Consider the following 22,401-nt stretch of genomic DNA (forward strand, 5'->3'; position numbering starts at 1 on the left):
CATTAAATTAAGGGAATAGATTGAACAGGAAAGCTGCAAGATTTCTGGTTAACAAATGGAATGATGAACTTGAGTCTATCTAAATAAAAGAAAATCATTTATTTTATTTAAGTTTCATGTAAATGTGACACATTTATGATAGAAGGGAGCTAATTATCTGGGTGAACTTTTTTTTTTTTTAACTTTACAATATTGTATTGGTTTTGCAAAATATCAAAATGAATCCACCACAGGTATACATGTGTTCCCCATCCTGAACCCTCCTCCCTCCTCCCTCCCCATACCATCCCTCTGGGTCGTCCCAGTGCACCAGCCCCAAGCATCCAGTATCCTGCATTGAACCTGTGTTTTCCATTGCACCACTTTCAAAGTGTTAAACAGACTAATGTTAACTATTCATGATCCTTCCCCCTAAAATTTCAAAGGAGATTTGGATTTTTTCTCTCACCCTATAACCTTTTTATTTTAAAAAGAAGGTTAAGAAACTGATAACGTTAAAATCACTACTATAAAATGTTAGTGTTATATCCCAATATAAAAAGTCACATTTACAGTAAATTCAATTCTTGTAAGCAAACATATAATGAATGATTAGAGTACAAAAAACACACAATTTTCAGATCAAATATATTTAAATTAATTTTAATAAGTACAAAAAAGATAACATTTAGCATTAATCTGCATGTGATTAATTAGGAATTTTTAAACAGCAAGCATACTGACACATTCAATAAAGGTCAAATTATTTTACATACAAAAAATAGTGACTTTTCCCAGTTACAGCAAGGTCACAAATTACAAATATTATTAGCTCTAGAATGATTTTTTTCAAACTAGAAAACCTACCATACAAGCATATTGTCACCTTAAAATCTCAGATTACTGAATGCTCAAAGTTTAGTGTTGGAACCTTGTCATGCATTCTCTATGCATGTAGTTGTATTATTAATACGTAGCAAGAGGAAAACATTCCTTTCCATTTTGTTTTTTACTTTTCTGATTTAGCAACAAATATGAAGCTTTCTTGTTTCCATGCATGTGACCTCTAATGGGAATATTTCATGAAAGGTCACAATCCTATTTGGAGCACCCTAAAACCTGAATATTTATCTGCTCAAAAGAATCTTTAAAAAATTAGATACCAATAAACTTGAAATCAAGTGTGGAGCAGGTGTCCAAGATCTACAATCAAGCACTTATCCATGGATGGTAATGTTTAATTCATGAAAATTGTAACTCAAAGTTCAGTTTCATTTAGGTCTTTCCAATCATACATTAAAGTTCTTCACATATTATGCTGGGTTTAAAACACAGCCAATGGCTTCAACTATTGTGTTGAGTATTTAAAAATAAATAATTGGGACAAATTTTTATGTCATCATTCATCCCTAAAGTAATTCTGTGTCTAACACCTGTGTTTTGCTTTCCTAATACCACTTGTTTTCACAAATCAATTTTGTTGGAGTTACACTTATTCATCCTATAATATAAGCCTACTTGGGCAGCATGTTGTGGTAAACTAAGTCTTATAAACAAAGCATAAAAAACTTTTTTTATACCAACTAAGCTAATTTAACACAGTGTCAACACCAACATTTATATGGTGTCAGATTAGACTTCTTTCTATAAATAGTAATTTGCAACAAATTGATGAAATTAATAAATAATCCTTGAAGTTCAGTGACTTTGAATGTCATAGAACCAATAATATAGCAAATAAATTTTCTCCAACCCCTAAAATAACTGTCATTTTTTTAAGAAACGAGAAAAATAAAGAGGGAAGTGCTTAGTATTTTGTGTGCTTAATCAACTTCAATCTTTTTTATACATTCTTATACCTATAGACCAAAAAAGAAAAATGTAATATATTGCCAGAAACTAAATTGCAACCAGTGTTAGGGAATAGCTTCTTTCACAAAAAATGGATTCTTAGTTGCTTTACAATTCAAAAAAGATATAGAACTAATCAATCACATATATAGATGACTTATTTGCAAATGATCAACAGACTATTAAATATAATAGAGGCCTTAACAAACTCCCATTGAGAAACTTGAAATTCAAAGATTTTTTTATCTTATCTTACAAGCACAATTGTTATATTATTTTAAATTTAATGGCTCAAAAGAGCCAACCAAAAATACATCAGAAAAACATTTACACCTTTGTAGAAAGGATATTTCTAACTATGTGGGGTTCAAGACTAAATTCCAGTGAATAAATTTGTTGGATCTATTGAAAAAAACTATTCTATTAACTAAATTAATTATCAATTTAAAAAGAGCTACATTTGGAAGTACATTCATTATAAAAGAAATTGTTTCTATTTCATAAATTTGTTTAAATTTCTCAAAAAATTCTTTTATACTTGGAAAATACACACACCCACACACACCCCTATTTCTAATCAAAGCTAAGGCCTTTTTAAAGGTTCTTTGAGAGTATTACTATAAACTGGCACCTAAACCTATTCCTTGGCATTTCCTACTGGCAATCTTAATTTATGTATTAACTTCATCATAGAGAAAATGATTTGAAGTGGAGTATATAAGTATTAAAAGAAGTTCTTTATATAAACTGGCAAAATAGAATATTTGAGCTAAATAAGGTTGAAAACTGTGATCTAAATATGTTGGATAATTAAGAACTTTTGAGAAAGTGATATAAACTTATAAGAAATAAACTTTAATTACCTTTCCAAAATGCCTTTCACATGAACTTAATCTATCTTAGTATTTTAATCATGATGCTTACCTTAATAGACTCATGATTGTTAAATATCTCTGTATATATTTATGTATGTATAACTTCTCACTTTTTTTAGGACTTAAAAAGGGAAAGTGCCTCATTAGGTTTAACTAGCAATAAAAATTTTTCAAGTGGGTTTTTCTCTTTGAATTTTTTTCCCTTTTTTTGAGATCTTAAATTCATTTTTGAATTTGATGAAAATATGAGTGTATAAATATTAATGAAAAAGATTAGTATCTTACATATAAATGCAAGATTATGGATATTAAGAGTTTTATTAAATATTGAATTTCATTTTTAAAGCATGAATTCAATAGAGAAAAATATCATTATTTGTCTTATCCATACTGTTATGAGTGATTTTTAAACAGTGTCTCTGGTCTCTAAGTACGCAAGTGTTAAAAAATAACCATACCCCTTCCCAGTTTTAATTTTATGCTTCTAGATACTTTGGATTAAGAAGAGGTAAACCCAAGGTTGCCAGAGACCTAAATTAAAAGGAAAATAAGTGCATTACAGGGTAGCAATCAATCAACTCATAATTTGAAATTCTGATTCTTTTTATAGGCAAAAAAAAAAAAAAATCTGAGAATTGCTTCAAAAATATGCAGATGGATATAGGAATGCCAGAAGACTAATAACAGGAAAACCAATATAATAAAGCTATTAATAAGGTCCCAAATTTCAAACGAGTCATAAATATTTTGGTATTTCACAGGCACTGTTTGAGTGTAATAAGTATGAAGCATTTGAAAAAAAATTTTTTTTGATAGATGCTGAAGAACCATGACTTTGCAGAAGGTGGACCTGAGCTACTTCACTTATCCTCACATTAGAATGATGACAGGCCATGTCAAAGTACAATATCAACAGACTCCATACAGCTTTGGGGCCCTTTTAGGATCTATGACATCATGGCAGAGTTGAGTTCCTTCAACCAGCAATATGAAAAGAGCCATATCATGAAAACTTTATATATATGTATATATACCAAAAAAGTATAAGTGAAATGATAGCTTTTGTGCTCTTTTTAAATAAACAATGAACTATTTAAAAAAAATTGGCAATGTGGCTCTAGGGGATCACTTATCCAAACCTGAGATAAATTCGAAATAGATCCCTGAAAAGATTGCTAAACATTAAGACTGGCACTTTAAAAATCACTGAAGTTTAAAAAAATTATTTAATGGTTTTATATTAGTTCCATTTTCTATTCAAACAAATATAAACAGAAATAGAAGAAAATAGCAAAACAGCCACCATCTTAGCACACTCGTGATCTCATAACTCATTAATCAATTCTCAGTGATAAATTAACTTATATATTATATTTGGTCTTTGATTTAAAGTCTTTTACAAGAATGAGATGCACTTTGATTTTCAACTAAATTCTGTGGACATGATATGAGTGGTATTAACACCATCCCCATGGAATGGAAAATAGTAGGAGGTAAAAAATATTTGTTGAACAAATATTAGCTTAATCAGAGCAGTAACTATACAATAATGAGATTATATCTCTATATATGTACATGTATTTATCTACATTTTGTACATACCATAATTATTTATGTCAATATACAACTGCATAAAATAATAATGATATTATAGGCCAAAGAGACCATTGTTACTTTATTTAAAATGTTTTCTGAAGTTATGAATCTTATTTTTAATAAATCCATGTCACTTTTATTTTGTGTTTTTAAAAGGATTCATGGAAGGGAGAATAATTGTAAAGATCCTTGTTCTATAATTTAAAATCCTTTACCATGGCGCATCCTCCCTCTCTCCAGCAAGACTAAAGCTTCTGCAATTTATTTAAACTTTAAAAGGCTAAGAAGTGTGTTTAAAAAAAAAAAAAGAAAGTTAAAGAAATAATAGAAAACCCTGATCCACATGACTGGACTATCTCAACTGTCAAGATGTTATCAGGCTCAAATAAGATTTTAACAATTGAAACTAAAAATAAAAATAAAAGTAATGATAACTTTTCTGGTCAATCTACCATAAATTTTAATAAACAGGTACCATCAATGTAAGAGCAGCCTTTTGCAAAGGTATAGATGAGTTTTTTCTGTTGTCCTACAGAAACTGCTATTTACAAATATTTTTACATATGTACATATTTATAAATTTATAATGTATAGTCACACATTAAGGGGGAAAGGTAGAACTTATAAGAACAATATTTTAAAATGTTTAATAATACATACCATACAAAGCATTTTTATTGCTTGCCTTCAAGCATTGTGTACTGTCTTAGACTACTGCACCCTTCCCTAAACCACCTGGAAGAGCTATGATATATTTAAATGTGTAAGAAAATAGGATAACTTCCATTGCAGTATATGAATAAAGTGCACTTTAAAAAACTATTTAGATGACCAAAACAGTGCTTTGGAAGGGAATTAAACAAATGCATTTATTGGCTCATGTAACAAGTTTATTTTATTAAAGATGATGGATTACCTTTTGTGAGGGAATTTTTAATGTCAAGGCTGTCTTCATGGCAAATTCTGTTAATAAGATGCATTTGTGACCTTGGTATTAATACAATCATGCAAAGCACGTAACAGAATCACACTGAAACAAAAAAAAAATGAAAAAAATAAAAATTATAAACGAGGCAAAGGAATAGCAGTTTTTGCTGTGATTTTGCTTGTTTCCATAAGATAACTCCTTTTATTGATTTTATGAACATACCTATTTATTCACTATACTGAAATACTGTACAAAACTGCAAGAAATGCCACTATTTGACTACTTATGTCTCTACAAAAACACCATCATAAAGGTGTATCTATTAGTAAAAGTCAACTAATAACTGCTAATGTATATGTGAGTCAAAAGGATTTTAAGTTTGCCCAAAATGTTGAGTCTGATAACATGAGACACAATAATTTCTGTAACATATTTCAGGGGCATAAAGAGTATTTTAAATTCTAAAAGGAAAATGAATTTTGCTCATTAATAATTAGTAATTATATAAAATTGAAAACTGTAGTTTCTAATTTAGCTAAATATTTGTGTACATATCCTAATTGAGCTAATGGTGGGTGTGTGTGTTTTGTTTGTGCATGTGAACTAATCCACAATCTGTTGGTGATGCTTTAAAGTTTCAGTTTAAAAATGTTCAACTCTTACCAAAACCTCTTCTCGTATACAAAGCTGCAAATTTGAGTCAGAGAAATTTAAAGTTGCAATTTACAAAAGCAGAATTTACATTAATTCTTATCTGAAAGAGCTGCTTTCAAGACAAAAAATGTGCCAATTAACTGCCCTGTTCTTTGTAATTAGTTGGCTTCTGAGTCCTGGTGAGAAGAAGCCTTAAGGCAGAATTTGCAGTAAACAGGAAAGGAGAGAATCGTATAAGTGCTCATATATACTCTGTGACACCTATGAATTCTCATTGGTGGGAGTTTTTGGCACAATTTTCTAATCCAGTATGAATGTCGCTCCACAGCAGCCAAACTGGATGTCTTTTCCAGCTTCCAGCACCAAGAAAATTTAGCTGATCAATTTCAATGCAACACATTCCTGCAAATACTAAGACCTATTTATCATCTTTTTTTTTTAATTTAAGGTAGTTTCCAATGATTAAAATAATCTGGAGGATTTCAATTATTACTTTCAAATAAACTCTGATGTGAAACATGTGATGACCATGGCATTCCACTAGTTATTAAATCCTAGGCATACCGAACATCTTGTCAGGGTGATTCATAATTATTTGAACTTGTCATGCCATAGTATGTACATGGCAATAGATACTAAACAAAGTAATTAAAAGCTGATTTCAAATCTCTAGTTTTTCTTCAGATGTGTGCTAAGTTTCCAATTATATTAGCAGGGATTCTGAGCACTCGAGAAGGGAACTGATGTTGCAGATAGGAGGTTCTGTTATTTAGAGGAATTCATCTTGGAAAGACAATGTTATTTTACTCTATAGGTAACAGTAGAAAATACTCCTATGTAAGACCTAAATCAAAAGGATACATAAAGGGTGCTATAGGATCTCCATTTTCATTGCTGTTAGAATAAGAGAAAATAAGTCAGATCACCTGAAATCTACTTTAGACCAATTCCGAGGGTAAATCTTTTAAAAAGGCAATGGCTCATTGGGCATGGGGTGCCTTCTGCCATGAGTTAGCAAATGCGTGTCTCCATTAGAGGTCTATAAGCTATAATGCTATATACATACTGTACATGTTGGTTCACAAATTAGCAGTTATTAGTCAGACTGTACATGGCAAAACAAACCAAGTTTAATGTTGCTATACATCTCAAAGACAACCTGTGCCTAGAATCAAGGACTGACCCCTAATACAGGTTCTCTGTTTAAATATGTGGCCCAGTAAACTAAATTAAATGTACCAAACAAAACTGGGAAAACTATTCTAGACATTCTGTCAATTTTGCTAACGCTATTGAAGGTCTTCTTGGCTTCGGCTGGCTTGTTTTCCGGTTTCTTGTTGGGTTCTGGAGTGGTTGCGCTCTTGGAGATGGTGGAGAGAACTGGGTCTTTTGAAAGATTCGGGGCATAATTGGCAACAGCCACTGCATAAGCGTTGTTCTGTATCATCACAGAGGCTTTTTCTTTTTTCTATTGAAAAAACACAAGAATTAACAGAATGTGGATTAAGACTTCTTAATATTTTCCAAACTCCAGTTTCAAATCCTGAAGAAAAGTATTTTGATAAGCATCATCATACATTAGAAGGAAGGAATTTAGGGAAATAAATGGAGTTAATTAAGTCCTAAAACCACAAGGGTGAGGAAATCCCCAGAGTAAATCAATGGTACTATTTTCCTGGAGAACCATTTCTTGTTGTTTACATAGAACACTTAAAATACAACTTTAACAAAATGATACAACATTTTTGACTCTTATATTTACCGAAATATTCATTGAATGAATGAGTGAATAAATGAAATATAGAAATAATTTAACAAGAGGAATGATCATCTGCAGCGAATGCTCTCAAATTTTGCATTGAAAATTTAATTTCTTTAATTTCATAATAGGATATCTTCCCTTCATATCAAAATCATATAGGAATGCTTTTACTCAATGGTAGAAAATTGTATCCATATACAGATGGTAGTGTAATAAATACTAAAGACATTAAAGGAAGATGAAACACAAACATTTGGATTTCTGCCTAGCTCATCTACATCCTGTTTCTCCTTAAATTTCCCTGTCCAATTCTCACCCACTCTGGTCTGGGCCACAGTTTTCTCCTGCTAGGACCAAACAGCATTCCTTTGTGCTTTCCCAGTTGGGAGATAATTAGTCAAATTACAGCCCCCATGGGGATTTTTTAAGACTTAAAATGGATGGTGTCATTTCTGAGCTTAAGTCTCATTTAAGAGACCATCTCATGGAACTTAGAATGAAATCAACACTTCTTACCATGGTGTCTTTTTTTTATTCATTATACATCAGTCTCATAGAAATCACTTGTATTCAGAGGACCGTTTTGCTTGGTGCCTTTGGCTATGCTACCTCTGATAGTATAAAGTAAGTAATAGGGATTTACTATTTACTAGTAAGACAGGGATAAAGTAAGTAATTAAATAGTTAATCCCACTAAAGGAATTGTAAGTAAAGAAAAAAGTATGAGACCCCTGCAAATTAAGGATCTTTCTAGAAAGCAGGTTGGCTTAACCACAAAACCAACCAGGCTTGCTTAGCAATAAAACCAAGCAACAGAAGCATGAGACATGCCCCCAAACAATTAAACAATTGTGGCATGAGACCCACATCCTGCCCAGTGAGCTTAATAAATTAATGATTCCTGGGACACACACTTCTCCATACACTAAAAACAAAAATATAAGGAAAGGGTAACATTATACTAAAACCTGAGATGATTTACCATTTTTAGCATGTGTTGCCACCTTTTTACTCATTTCCATTGTGCCATGACAATCCGGGCTTGACCATGTAGGGACAAGAAAACTCCCCTTCCCGACATGGAGGAGGAACTAATGATGGAAATATCATGTTTATTCAAAAAATGAAGAATAAGGTGATCTTCACCCCCTCCCCTCTCTTCCTTTGATTATAAAACTGTAGCCCACTGAGTCCCTGGGGTATGGCACCCTCTCACCTGCCCACTTTTAAGTCTCATGAACATCTTATTCTAATGAATCGCTTCTTATCTATCACCCTGCCTCTCACTGGATTCTTTCTGTACATAGACTTAAAGAACTGGAGCTCCCCAGAACATCTGAAGCGCCACCTAGTGGTTTTACTTCCTCATCCTGGAATGGCTTCTCTCCATCCCATTTTTCCCTATGATCCGTCTCCTCTCATATTATGGTCTTGGTTTAAATGTTATTTCCTCCAAAAGGATCCCTAACCACTCTATCTAAGGCCATCCTTGCTCCCCATCGATACTCTCTCAGAGCACCCAGTTTATTTCCATCATGGCATTTTTTCAAAATGAGTAAATTCTTTCTTTAATTGTGTGATTATCTGATTGACACTCTTCTTATTAGAATCTAAGGTCAATGAAAGTTGGTGCTGTATCTGTCTTTTTCACCATCACAACCTTAGCCTGATTCCTTCTATGAGGTAGGCACATAACATATAGCCAAATTAATGAAACCTGAAAATATTTACTCAATATTACATAACACTATTTAATAAAACCTGAAAAACTATGTAACTGTAGTTCTGTACTAATATAAACACACTATTAGTTACCTGAATGCAAACAAATTTGAGGGTAGCAATGAATTAAGCAAAATAGTACATAGTTGACCTAGAACAATTGAACTAGAACAGAATTTATTTATTTATTTATTTTTTTAATATTTTTTCCAGCAGAGGCCGCCTGGCTCGCTGCTCCACCGCTCCCACCACGCGCAGGGTGTCCCCAGAATCTAGAACAGAATTTAGAGTATCAATATTTTGAATAAGAAAGTGAAAGTCACTCAGTCGTGTCTGACTCCATGACAATACAGTCCATGGAATTCTCTAGGCCAGAATACTGGAGTGGTTAGCCTTTCCCATCTCCAGGGAATCTTCCCAACCCAGGGATGGAACCTAGGTCTCCTGAGTTGCAGGCAGATTCTTTACCAGCTGAACCAAAGGGAAGCCCAAGAATACTGGAGTGAGTAGCCTATCCCTTCTCCAAGGGATCTTCCTGACCCAAGAATTGAACTGGGGTCTCCTGCATTGCAGGAGGATTCTTTACCAACTGAGATATCAGGGAAGCCCCACATAGTGTAAATTAACAGATTTAGAGGACCAACTGACCTACAACAGAATTTCGAGTATCAATATTTTGAATAAGAATTCTCAAAATGTTCAAGTGAAATTAAAAAAGGCCCCTGAAATTTCAGGAGGATCTGAAAACAGGCCTGCATTTCCTGTTCTTCACTGTCATCTGGTTTCTCCCTCACCTCTTTCCCTTGCTGATAAGGCATTCTCCCAGACTTGCTAGGAGCATAAAAGAAAAAGGCTGAGAGATTATCATTTGTAGCTTTATGAAAGTTATAAAACAGCTTTTCCCATGTTGCATATGGGAAAGCATATACCTGCAGTAAAGATAACTAACAGCTTATGAGCACTAGGATATGTCAGGTTGAGCGTTAAGCCTAACATGTCATTGGTGACAAAATTCACTACTGGCTAAGAAACAAGTTCTATATTGTAACTCCAAGTTACACAATCAGAAATGGAAGCTAAAGAGGCTTTATGACAGGACCAGGCCTCCTGTCTGACAAGTGACTGAAAAAGTACACAAACTTAAATGTGTGTGGCTTCCAAGCCTCTGCTTTCAACAGTCTGATATGTGACTTTATCTTTGGGGAAGCTGTGTGAGCCCTGGCAGTGCTTCTTCTCAAAATATTTCAACTGGAGTTGATATCACTAGGTCAGTATTCTAAAAGACTTTAACCCATAAAGTTCTAACATATAGTGTTTATATTATTACAATTATACCTCGGTATCACTTAAAATGACATCTAATTGCAGTTATAGAGAATTTGGACCTTGGGAATGTTTTTTAAACTCTCCTTGCTTCAGCTTCTAGTTTTAAAAGAGAGATAATTATACCAAAGCCATACTGAACTGTTGTGAGGATCAAATTCACTAATGTGCATTTGAATTACATTGAAAACCATAACCATTTAGTGGAGTGGAGTGCTGGTTATGGGCTTTCCAGGTGGCTCAGTGGTAAAGATCTGCCTGCAATGCAGGAGTCTTGAGTTCGATCCCTGGGTTGGGAATATCCTCTGGAGAGGAAAATGGCAACCCATTCCACTATTTTTGCCTAGGAAATCCCAGTGGAGCCTGGTGAGCTACAGTCCATGAGACAGCAACATGACATGACTTAGCAACTCAACAACAACAAAGATGATTTTGTGGAAGAGAGATGTTCAAGTTGGGTCAGGAGTTATGGTATAGGGTTAGTCATTTATACAACAAAAACATAAAATGTAAAATATCCTTTGTTGTAAGAGGAATCTATTGGAGAAGGCAATGGCAAGCCGCTCCAGTACTCTTGCCTAGAAAATCCCATGGATGGAGGAGCCTGGTGGGCTACAGTCCACAGGGTCGCCACGAGTCGGTTGCGACTGAGCGACTTCACTTTTCACTTTAACGCAATGGAGAAGGAAATGGCAAGCCACTCCAGTGTTCTTGCCTGGAGAATCCCAGGGATGGCAGAGCCTGGTGGGCTGCTGTCTATGGGGTCACACAGAGTCAGACACAACTGAAGCGACTTAGCAGCAGCAGCAGCAGCAGCAAGAGGAATCTATAGATAGAAACTGTACTGCTGTTGCTGCTAAGTCGCTTTAGTTGTGTCCGACTCTGTGTGACCCCCTAGATGGCAGCTCACCAGGCTCCCCCGTCCCTGGGATTCCAGGCAAGAATATTGGAGTGGGTTACCATTTCCTTCTCCAATGCATGAAAGTGAAATGTGAAAGTGAAGTCGCTCAGTCATGTCAGAAACTGTACTAACTCTTACCAATACCATTCCTGCCTCCCACTTGAATTCCCTTCAGTTGTACATAAATACACAGGAGACACTAAAAATATTTAAGAAACTCTAGAGCAGAAGCATCAACAAATCAAAACAGATACTCTGACCAGTCTGAATGGACATCAGCTATAAAAACCCATACGGGCTGTCCTAGTCTATATCAGCCTAGTATCAGTTTTTTATATCTGTATGTTGATGTTCTTTATTTCATCCCAACCAGTACTGGACATTAAAATAAGCAGTGTTAAAAATCATTCTAACATATGTTCAAAACTTTTCTTATCATTCCAAAGGACAGAATTTCATCATACTTTCTCTTCACTGTTCAAAGTATAGCTCCAATTTCTGAATATCAGTATAAACTTCAGAGGTAGACTCAAGAGCTCAAAAAGATGATGGGTTTTGGCTTCAAAATGTTCCCTTGGAACTTGGAAACTTGAGTGTTTTCAAACCCAGTAGCAAGGAAAGTACAACAGCCATGAGTACTATTTCTAGCTGAAACTCAGTAGCTGGCACCTATAATTTCATACCAATTTACTGAATGAAGGTCAGGGCACCTCACAGGGCTAAACATCTATTCCTAGCCACAGCTCTGTAAAGCCTTTCTAAATCAGACTCTTACAAGATCTTGTTTTCAAGGATATAATAACTTCCCTTCACTACATTTGAAAATGATTACCACAAATCTGTCTTAAAGCAGATTGTTCCTACAGATTTAAAATTTAAAACATGGGTATAGGAAAAAAAAAAACAACTGTTAAAATCATAGCTGACTTCTACTAATTCGTAACTTAATTCTCCATGCAAGATAAGTTGCTTCAGTCACATCCAATTCTTTGCAACACTATGGACTGTAGCCCCCAGCTCCTCTGTCCACGGGGATTCTCCAGGCAAGAATACTGGAGTGGGTTGCCATGTCCTTCAGGGAATTTCCTGACCCAGGGATCAAATCCATGCCTCTATGTCCCCTACATTGGCAGGTGTGTTCTTTACCAGTAGCACCATCTGAAGCCCAACTTAATTCTAAGATCTTCTAAAGCAGAGTACATAGATTAAGTCCACATAATATGTTCTATTACTGTTATTTGTAAGACACAGATCTGCCAGTAATAGTATCAAAGAATATCCATACTCTAGGCCATTACTAGCAGATATTACTTTGTCCTTTTCATTACTAAGTGAAAGTGAAATCCTTCAGTCATGTCCGACTCTTTGCGACCCCGTGGATGGTAGCCTGCACCAGGCTTCTCTGTCCATGGGATTTTCTAACTTCTATTTAAAAGAATCAAGTTTATAGACATCAAGCTATGAAGTCTTCTTTGAATATCAGGCAAACCTCTGATCAAGCCAGATGATCAGCATGCTAACTACTTGGGCCACGTCATTTTGACCCCACACACCAATTTTACTTTATTTGTTTCAACCCTTGACTTATGCTAAAAGCCTGAGACCCTTGAAAAGAAATAGGGCAATGAATTCTACTGTTATATGAAAATACTCACTGCCATGAGATATATTTTTAAAGCTTGTGTCCCTAGATTAAAAAGTTTTGTTTCTTTTGAGAACTAGGTGAGCCCTGATAGCTCATACTATCTAATTGCTTACAGACTAATTTTACTAATTCCATATGTCTACTCTAAGGTTCTTAGGTAAGTCACCTATACATTTTGATGAATAAGGCAAGATATGGCTGAAAATATAAGTAAAGAAAATAAAGTTAAGTCTGAAGAATAAAACCAAATGGAAGCAGGATGAGGGAAATGAAGGCAATTTGGCACTGCTCATTTCTGTTAATTTTAAGTGACTTAATTCATTTTGCCACCAATACAGGGATGATTGAATTATCTCACCAGAATTCTTACCCATTATATTTCACTAGACTTCTCCACTTATATATGCCACTTTACTTAAGACATAAAATATCCAGAAATGAAATCAGGCTACTTTCTCTCCCAACCTAATCCTGTACATCCTCCTAATCTGTGAATGATACCTGAACTGTATTTCCTAACTGGTGAATGATACCACAATTGAGCTAGCAGCTGCTAATCAAGCCACACCAGTCCCCTAGTAGGATCTGTTTTATACTGACTCAGCTCAGAATCACGTCTATTGGGGCATAATAACCTACTGAACAAGCGCCCCTTGCATATGCTTCCACACATCTCAGTGCTTGTCTCTGTAGTGGCACACAAAACTTTTTCACTTCTTTTCCTCTTTTACTTGATTATAAGCTCCTTGAAGGCAGAGATTGGGCAATGCAGAGCTTCTAGCAAGTTCCTAGCACAGATCAAGCTTAAAAAAATGTTTGCTTCATGATAAATGAATGACATCTACTGGAATGATATATATAAGTATATACAATGCATATAACCATATATTTTGTAGAGTACAATAAGTATTTATTAGGTTGACAGAAATGGATTCTAATAGTGTGTTCTACAATTATATTATCTAATTATCCCTAAAGTCCTCAATTGCACCATCTACCTCAATTGCTACATCTACCATAGATGTAGAAGAGTAGGAAATAATAAAATAAGCTCAATTGAAAAATAACACTCTGGAATTTCCACATATGTGTGGAAATTGTTTTACTTGCGGTTGAGACATATAAAAGAGAACCAGGAAAATATGGTTATACACTAAAGCAGTAAATGACTTATTTTTATACATTATCCAGGGAAAAAAGAAAATTATGCTGCTATAGATCTGTTGATGCTGTTACTTAAGTGGAATGAGAAGGAATTATAATACATACTATTAAACTTTCTATTTTTTAAAGGATGTTTTATAAGAATCAGAATATCCTGAGGTTAAGTTCAGTCTGGGAAACTCCCAATTATAAAAATCAAACTGTCTTACACCATTGTGGCAAATCAATCTGGGTTTTCTTAGAGTATTAGATAAAATGATGCATTAGTAAATTGAGTAAACACTTTAGCTAAAATGTAGACACTTAGTACTGAAATGACCTACATATAAATGAAAATAGCAATCACCGTTTCAGAGTTGGAAAGAATCTCAGGGAGTGTCCCTTAGCATAAGGAAATAGAGCTCTCATAAATATAACACTAAATACAATAGTCTTTGGAGAAAACCCCCTGTTTCCAAAGTGGCAACTCTATGCTCTTCCTATATACAATGTTGCTTTTTTACAGTCATTGCGGCTACTAGAAAGCCCATTATTTGTAAAAAAAACAACATGCTCCCTAATTAGATAATGGTATTGTTAATTGTCTGCTAACCATCCTAAGAAAAGTGATACTTACAGAAGATTGTTTGAAGGTTATACAGTCCATCCACTTCTCTAAGTACTCTAAAGTCTTTCCTTGGATAAAATGGTGCCATAAGAAAGCTATATACTTGGACCATATTAGCTTAGCTCCTTGAAGAATTGCCTTCACTGAGTTGTAAGTTAATGTAATGCCTTCAGCTTTTATTGAAGGGGACTACAAGAAACATCAATACGAAATTAATTACTGCATTTATTGGGAAAATGCTGACATTATTGCAATAGCACCCAACTTTTTCTATATAGTGTTGGATTATTTGCTAAGTCATGTCCGACTCTTGCAACCCCATGGACTGTAGTCTGCCAGGCTCCTCAGTCCATGGGATTCTCCAGGCAAGAATACTGGAGTGGGTTGCCATTTCCTTCTCCAGGGGATCTTCCTGACCAAGGATTGAACCCTGGTCTCCTGCATTGCAGGCAGATTATTTACAACTGAGCTATAATGGAAGCCCTTTTCTAATATAAAACCCATATTATATTGTTTAAAAAAGAGAATTCAGTATAGGATTTTTTTTTTCCTGAGGAAATTTATACTTCCATTTTTTGGTTGAAGGGAAATAAGCTTCCCCCTATGGTTCATTCTCACAGCCAAGAAGCTTAGAATTTGAATCTTAGCTATTCTAGCTATGGACTGGGCTTACTGGGTAGCTCAGCTGGTAAAGAACCTGCCTGCAATGCAGGAGACCCTGATTCAATTCCTGGGTCAAGAAGTTCCCGTGAAGAAGGGATAGGCTTACCCACTCCTGTATTCTGGCCTGGAGAATCCCCATGGACAGAGGAGCCTGGCAGGCTACAGTCCATGGGGTTGCAAAGAGTGGGACACGACTGAGTGACTAAGCACAGCACACAGCACAGATATGGACTACAGTTAATATTCTGGCCCAAATGGTGGACATATTTGCAGTCTATTTTCCTTCATCCTGATTTTCTACTTCTATTTATATAATATTATAATAATTTAAGTACATACATTCTTTTGACAGACTGTCTGAAATGCTTTTGGAACAAAGAAGGATCTTAAAAAATACAAATAGATGAATAAAAACACTTAAAATGTGATGCAATGTGATTACCATGGAGTGAATCCCAAAATAATGGCACAGTTCATGTTAATTTGGATATTATGGTGCTATGTCTGTGTTTTCAGTAATTTAATATGTAGTGTATTTCCAAAGAATATGTTTTTCTTGGCCAGTGTAAAACCACTGACTCATATTTAGAAGAAAACACAGTCTTAAGAGAGTAAAGGTATATTTTAAAATTTAATTCAAAGAGCTATATGCTAAACACTATGTTAGGTATCAGCAAAGAAATAATGAATAAGAGGAGAATAAAACCATTCTCCTCTATACCATATAACTTACTGTTAGCTTTGTTTATAATAAAAGTATAATGTAATGAAGTTACATAAAAGGAATTTGTGGCAAGTACTATAAAAGCATAATGGTGGTGGCAATTACGTACAATTGGATAGGTCTTAGGGAATAAGTAGTTCATCAGTTAGGGAAGAAAGGAGAGGGCATTTTAGCAAGAGGGATCAACATATCTAATGTCATGGAGATGGGAAGAGGCATGGATAGTTGGGGATGTTTTTAATGGCTAGAGGAAGAATATGAGCATGGACTTCAGGTCTGTTCAATCCTGGATTCACCATTTATTAGATGTGTGATCTTGAGCAAGTAACTTTACTTGATGAATCTTACATTCCTCATTTTGACACAGCGATATTCCCAGGCACGTAGTGGTAAGTGCACAATAAACAGCAAAATACTTTCTTATCATTCATGACGTAAACAAATGTATCAGAAAGCTATATATTTGGGCCATATTAGCTGAGATGCTTGAAAAATTGCTTTCAGCAATTCATTAAAGAGCTAAAAAATAAATGATCATATTTCTGTTTTAGAAAGATACCAATGGAACTACTGTACAGAATGGATTAAAAGGAAACATGATTAGAGATAATGAGGAATAAACAGACTGAAAATAATGAAAGGTGGTAAGGACATGGCCTGTGGACATACACATAGGAAAATGGACATTTACAGCTGATTAGATCTCAAGGGATGCTTTCAAGTTGTCGGTATGTGAAACTAGGTTTTGCCATGAACTGAGATACATATGAAAAAATAGGCACTTAGGACATTTTATTTTTTGGTTGCTTGCTGTTTCTTTCATCTTTTAAAAGAGATATGCAAAGATTGACAAATCATGTTCATGTAGAACATGGGTGCCTGTTGGATATATGAACCTGGAAGTTAAAAGAAAGGTATAATAACTGTGGAAGGTAAGATAAAGGGGTGCGCTGTGGTTATGCTTTGGTTATGCTTACTTAATTACACCACATTTATTGAAAACGAATATGTATAGTAAGCCCTGTACAAAGGGCCAAAGATAAATGATTTATTAAAATAAATGTGGTCATTGTTACCATGAACAGTGAAGGAGCTAAGACTTAAGCATGCAATTGTAAGCTCTAATAAAGAATGAAATGCAAAAGAGCAGGATACTATACATACTTATAAAGTGATCTAATTTTTCAGGGGTCAGGGGAGCAAGTATTCAGAAATTTCCTGAGGACTGGGCTTCCCTGATAGCTCAGTTGGTAAAGAATCTGCCTGCAGTGCAGGAGACCCCAGTTTGATTCCTGAGTCAGGAAGATGCCCTGGAGAAGAGATAGGCTATCCATTCCAGTTCTCATGAGCTTCTGTTGTGGCTCAGCTGGTAAAGAATCTGCCTGCAAAGCAGGAGACCCGGGTTAGATCCCTGGGTTGGGAAGATCCCCTAGGGAAGGGAATGGCTATCCACTCCAGTATTCTGGCCTGGAGAATTCCATGGACAGTATAGTCCATGGGGCCGCAAAGAGTTGGACACGACTGAACAATTTTCACTTCACTTCACACTGGTATTTGTGCTGAGGATGAGTAGGTTTTATCTATTTAGAGATAATAAACAGTAGACAATGCATAGTGTGGCTAACATTCCTACAAATATTTTCAGTAAAATCCTTAAAACAAGAATCACATAGTAATAGCAAGAACAAAAAAATACATTTAAATGACTGTCTTTGGGGATAAACAAGAGCAAATGCTAGGTAGACTGGACATACTCCACACTTAGGGAAAGAATCTCAAAGAATAGAATGAATAGTGGCAGCTGTCAAGATTTAAGGAAGGAAGGTGATATTCTAAGCCCTGTTTTAAAGGCCTGACAGAAGAGAAAAAGTTGCTGACTTGGACCTGAAATGGAGTCTTGGAGTATAACAGTATTCAATGAGTTCAATGGGAATCCCTTAAGAAAAATGAAAAATTATCTGATTTGAAAATGTAGAGACTGGAATCCTTCAGCTACAGGACAATAAATAGAAAGATAACCTGATTACAGTGAGCTGAAAATTAAACTGAAAGGGAGAACATACACTTTACAAGCAATGCTTTCAAAAAGCTTGAATGGAAAAAGAAGAATGGGGAATCTGAGGATGGAGGAATGGGTGATAGAATCTGGAGAGAGTTTTGCTTTTGCCTTTACGGTAGATTAAGTATATTAGGCATCATCAGAAACTTACAGGAAGCAGTTGAAAAAGAGAAGATGGCTTTGAAGAATTAAGAAAAGAAAATAATAATCGATGGTTTAGTATTGAAAAAGGAACAAGAGGAAAAGGAATCAAGAGATAAGGTAGAAGAATTAGTCTTGAGGAAGGTTCCAGAAGAATTTGGGAAGTTGAATAAATAGATACTTTCACATATGAAAAGGCATAAATATGTGAAGTTGAATTATTTGATCCTGCACTAAATTTTTAGATCGATAAAGTTTTGTTAACTAATTTCACACCTGAGGCAAAAAGTAGTGTGCAATCTTGTGCAAGATCACAGAGCAAGATAGGCTTTGTCTTCTAACAGAGGGCTCAAATGTAGCTTGAATATGAAGCAAGTGAGTTTATTTGTTTGTGAAAACTAACCTTAAAGATCATCAGACCACAATCTACATATAAACTGTATGTTAATACATATTTCTTTTTTCAAACATACAATATTAATATGAATCTCCAAGTGATTATCCTCATGAGACAAATTAATACTTGCCAGTTAACAAACCTTAAATAACTTTTTATATATGCTTTGGATTGACAGATCATTAAGTGCATTTACTCATGCTTACTAACTCCAAAAATGAGGACTTCCTCCAGCCTGGTTCAACTAAAAGGATCCCATTTTGGCCTATGGATAAAAACTTTGTATTTCAGGAAAATAACTGTTTTCCACTTAATTAAATCTAAGGAAAACTAAAACAGAGTAAATTGCACTGATTTTTTTTTTTTTTTTTTTTAAGGCAGATGTGCTAGTTTGAGGCATTCCACTATGTATCCTTTTAGTTTTAAGAACCTGGTTATTTCCAATAGGAAAAAAAAAAAAAAAAACCTCTCAAAATGTATTTGAATCATGAAAATGGATGAGTACTCCCTGATAAATTTACCACTGTAAAGTATTAAAAGATCTTCCATGCAGGCAAAGAAGTCTTGTCATTGCTATTACACTGCCAGATTTAATAGCAAAAATCAATTTATTCTTTTATTCAACAAAACTTTCTGCAGTGCCTACTAATTGCCTGATACTGCGTTTGGCACTCCAGCTATGCAAAAGTGGTTAACAAGCAAGGAGCCTGATGTAATGTTCCCTTTAACTTAACCACTGAACTTGAAACACTTAGAACTGAAATATCAAATTTTGTTAATTGTTCTCTTGCAAATTAGGTTGGCGCATAAATGATTTCAACCAAGATTTATCTGCACTATATGTGATCTGATACGTGGATAGACTTAAATCTAGTATTTGTCTCTGTCAGATTATTGCTTTTAAAATGCATTATCAGGAATCTGTTTTTTTTTTTTTTTTTGCATTTATAGGTACTTGTATTTTCCAAGTTCAGGGGTTGAGAAGGCATATTTTTTGATATGCCAAATCACAGTGTCAATTTGATTGGCACCTCAATGCATTAAAAATAAAATATCAATATATTTCTACATAGATTTACATCACAAACCACTATTTATCTTCTGTGATGTATTTGCAAAGCATTTTATCTTCAAAAAATGTTAGTATGAAAGTGCATGTGTAACTTATATAACTTAAAAGAAGTAACTGCATAGATAGCAATGAAAAAGCACTATACTATATGGGGAATGAAAACATAAATCAACAGTAAAATGTGATGGGAATGTTGAAATAACCTAAAAGTTAAGCATAGAATATTAATCAGATTTTCTTTAATATTTACTCACTGACTATTAGTATACAAAATATAGTTTATAAAATGAAATAAATCAGCACTTGTTAAAATTTTACAGTTTACAAAGTTAAGGGAAAAGACTATAATATCAATGTCAATATAATCATATAAATTAGAAAAAAATTATGTTCAAATAACTGAAAAGGAAAATCAGCAAGTATGTTGTTCCAAACTTAATGGAAGGGTATTCAGGTAGATACTTTGTAGAAAAGAAACCCTCCAAGTAGAACTTTTTATTATTATTGAGGAAACTTTATATCTCATTGTGATGTATACAAAGGCTCCTCTTAAGGCAGATATACAAAGGCTCCTCTTAAGGCAGATTGAGAAAGGAAATAGCTATTTATCTGCACAAAACTCACACTTCCTTCAGTACCTGAAACCGAAAAATAGGCATCAATAATTCCCAAAGAAGTTAATCTTAAAGATAAATATTTTTTCTCTTGTGGAATAAATGAGCAACTGAAAATGTCTAGGCATTCCTACCTACTTACTTATTCAATACAACATGGGAGCGATTACAATCCCGTGAGTTTTTTTACATCCAAGCAACAGAGATGATACCCCCATCTCTGAAGAGTAACTCTGGAGTAACTCAGCCAACTGATAGGGCCTGAGATTCTATAATTGGTAAAATTAATGCCCACTTTTCTTTTCCGAATCTTTTTACTGGAAAGTGGTGTGGTTAAAGGCATGAACTTAATGGTCAGGCAGATCTGGGTTTAAGTAAACATTAACTTGTGTGAACTTGGGCAAGTAAGTAACTTCACTAAACTATACCTTCTTCATAAAAAATGAGTGAGTGAGTGAGTGAAGTCGCTCAGTCGTGTCCGACTCTTTGCGACCCAATGGACTGTAGCCCACCAGGCTCCTTGGTCCATGGGATTTTCCAGGCATGAATACTGGAGTGGGTTGCCATTTCCTTCTCCAGGGGATCTTCCCAACCCAGGGATCAAACTCAGGTCTCCCGTGTTGTAGGCAGACGCTTTACCGTCTGAGCTACCAGGGAAGTCCCATTAAAAAAGAGAGAGAATTAAAAAGAGATCCTAGTTATAAAGTAGTAAAGACTATATGAGAGAGCATATGTAGAAAACTTAGCAAGTGCTTGACACACTGTCAGAGCTCAACTGATGCTAGGAAGTGGTTTTAACAAAGTAATAATACCAGCACTTCTAAAGAATTTCAGGCAAGAGCATACTTTAAAAGAAAGCTTTATGTTTGAATGTTCTTAATGTCAAATTTGAGGAACAGTATCTGTTACAAGCTAAATGGGTTGAGGGATTCGCTTAATCACAGTTAGAAGGAAGTTCTCACTTACCTTGTCATTTACTACACTCTTTCCATCCCAAGCCCATCCTCTTTTGGTGAAGTAATTAACAGTTGCAAATTCAATTAGGGCAGAGAACACAAATGCATAGCAAACAGCAATAAACCAGTCCATGGCAGTTGCATAAGCCACTTTGGGGAGAGAATTCCGAGCACTGATGCTTAGAGTTGTCATTGTTAGAACAGTTGTTACTCCTGCAAAAAGATAGGAAGCAAAAACATCAACAAATACCAGTACGACAGCATTGGAAATATTTTTTTTTCCCCAAAAGGTACTTTCATTGCCACCTTTATTGACTAGAAAAGCAAACAAACAAAAGTCTTCTGAAAGCAAATACTGCAAAGTTAATTATCATAAATGGTTATTATACTTTTTTGAAGTGATGACTCTGAAATGCTTTGCTTTCTCATTTTTGTTTGTATGAATCTCCTTTTCCGCTTAAGTACCATTGAGGTTAGAAAGACTGGTGAAACTGAAGTAGAATTTCTGATGAGGAAAGCAGGTACTTGAAATTGACCCATTTCCCATTAACATTAATTTAAAAAATCCTTCACAAAGCTTCACATTAATTTGTTCATCATTTATTTGACTCATTCTAAGCAATGGACCGGTCATCCACACTAGTGATCACAACAGAACTATGATTAAGAAGTTCTTCATTCTAAGTATAGCTAGGCTAAGTATGAAATTTTCTAGACTGGCTAGTATTGTGAGGATGGAATTTCTTTAATAATGAAGCTTTGGCTTCC

The 22,401-nt window shown here is 34.7% G+C and overlaps 1 protein-coding gene across 2 annotated transcripts in view; it reads right to left on the bottom strand.

Moving 5' to 3' along the window:
* Window positions 1-626: 626 nt before the first annotated feature.
* Window positions 627-22,401, bottom strand: part of GABRA2 (gamma-aminobutyric acid type A receptor alpha2 subunit) — a 147,556-nt gene continuing 125,781 nt past the window's right edge. Inside the window, exons 9-11 of one of the 2 annotated variants that reach the window (XM_027544412.1) lie at window positions 21,644-21,846; window positions 15,017-15,196; window positions 627-7,351 (exon numbers count right to left, since the gene is read on the bottom strand). In XM_027544412.1, coding sequence (XP_027400213.1) covers window positions 7,055-7,351; window positions 15,017-15,196; window positions 21,644-21,846 — 680 coding nt within the window. In that variant the 3' untranslated portion in view covers window positions 627-7,054. The remainder of the gene's footprint in view (window positions 7,352-15,016; window positions 15,197-21,643; window positions 21,847-22,401) is intronic. The other variant, XM_027544413.1, reaches the window with a different exon arrangement.

This window comes from Bos indicus x Bos taurus, chromosome 6, assembly GCF_003369695.1.
Source record: "Bos indicus x Bos taurus breed Angus x Brahman F1 hybrid chromosome 6, Bos_hybrid_MaternalHap_v2.0, whole genome shotgun sequence".
Classification (NCBI taxonomy): domain Eukaryota; kingdom Metazoa; phylum Chordata; class Mammalia; order Artiodactyla; family Bovidae; genus Bos; species Bos indicus x Bos taurus.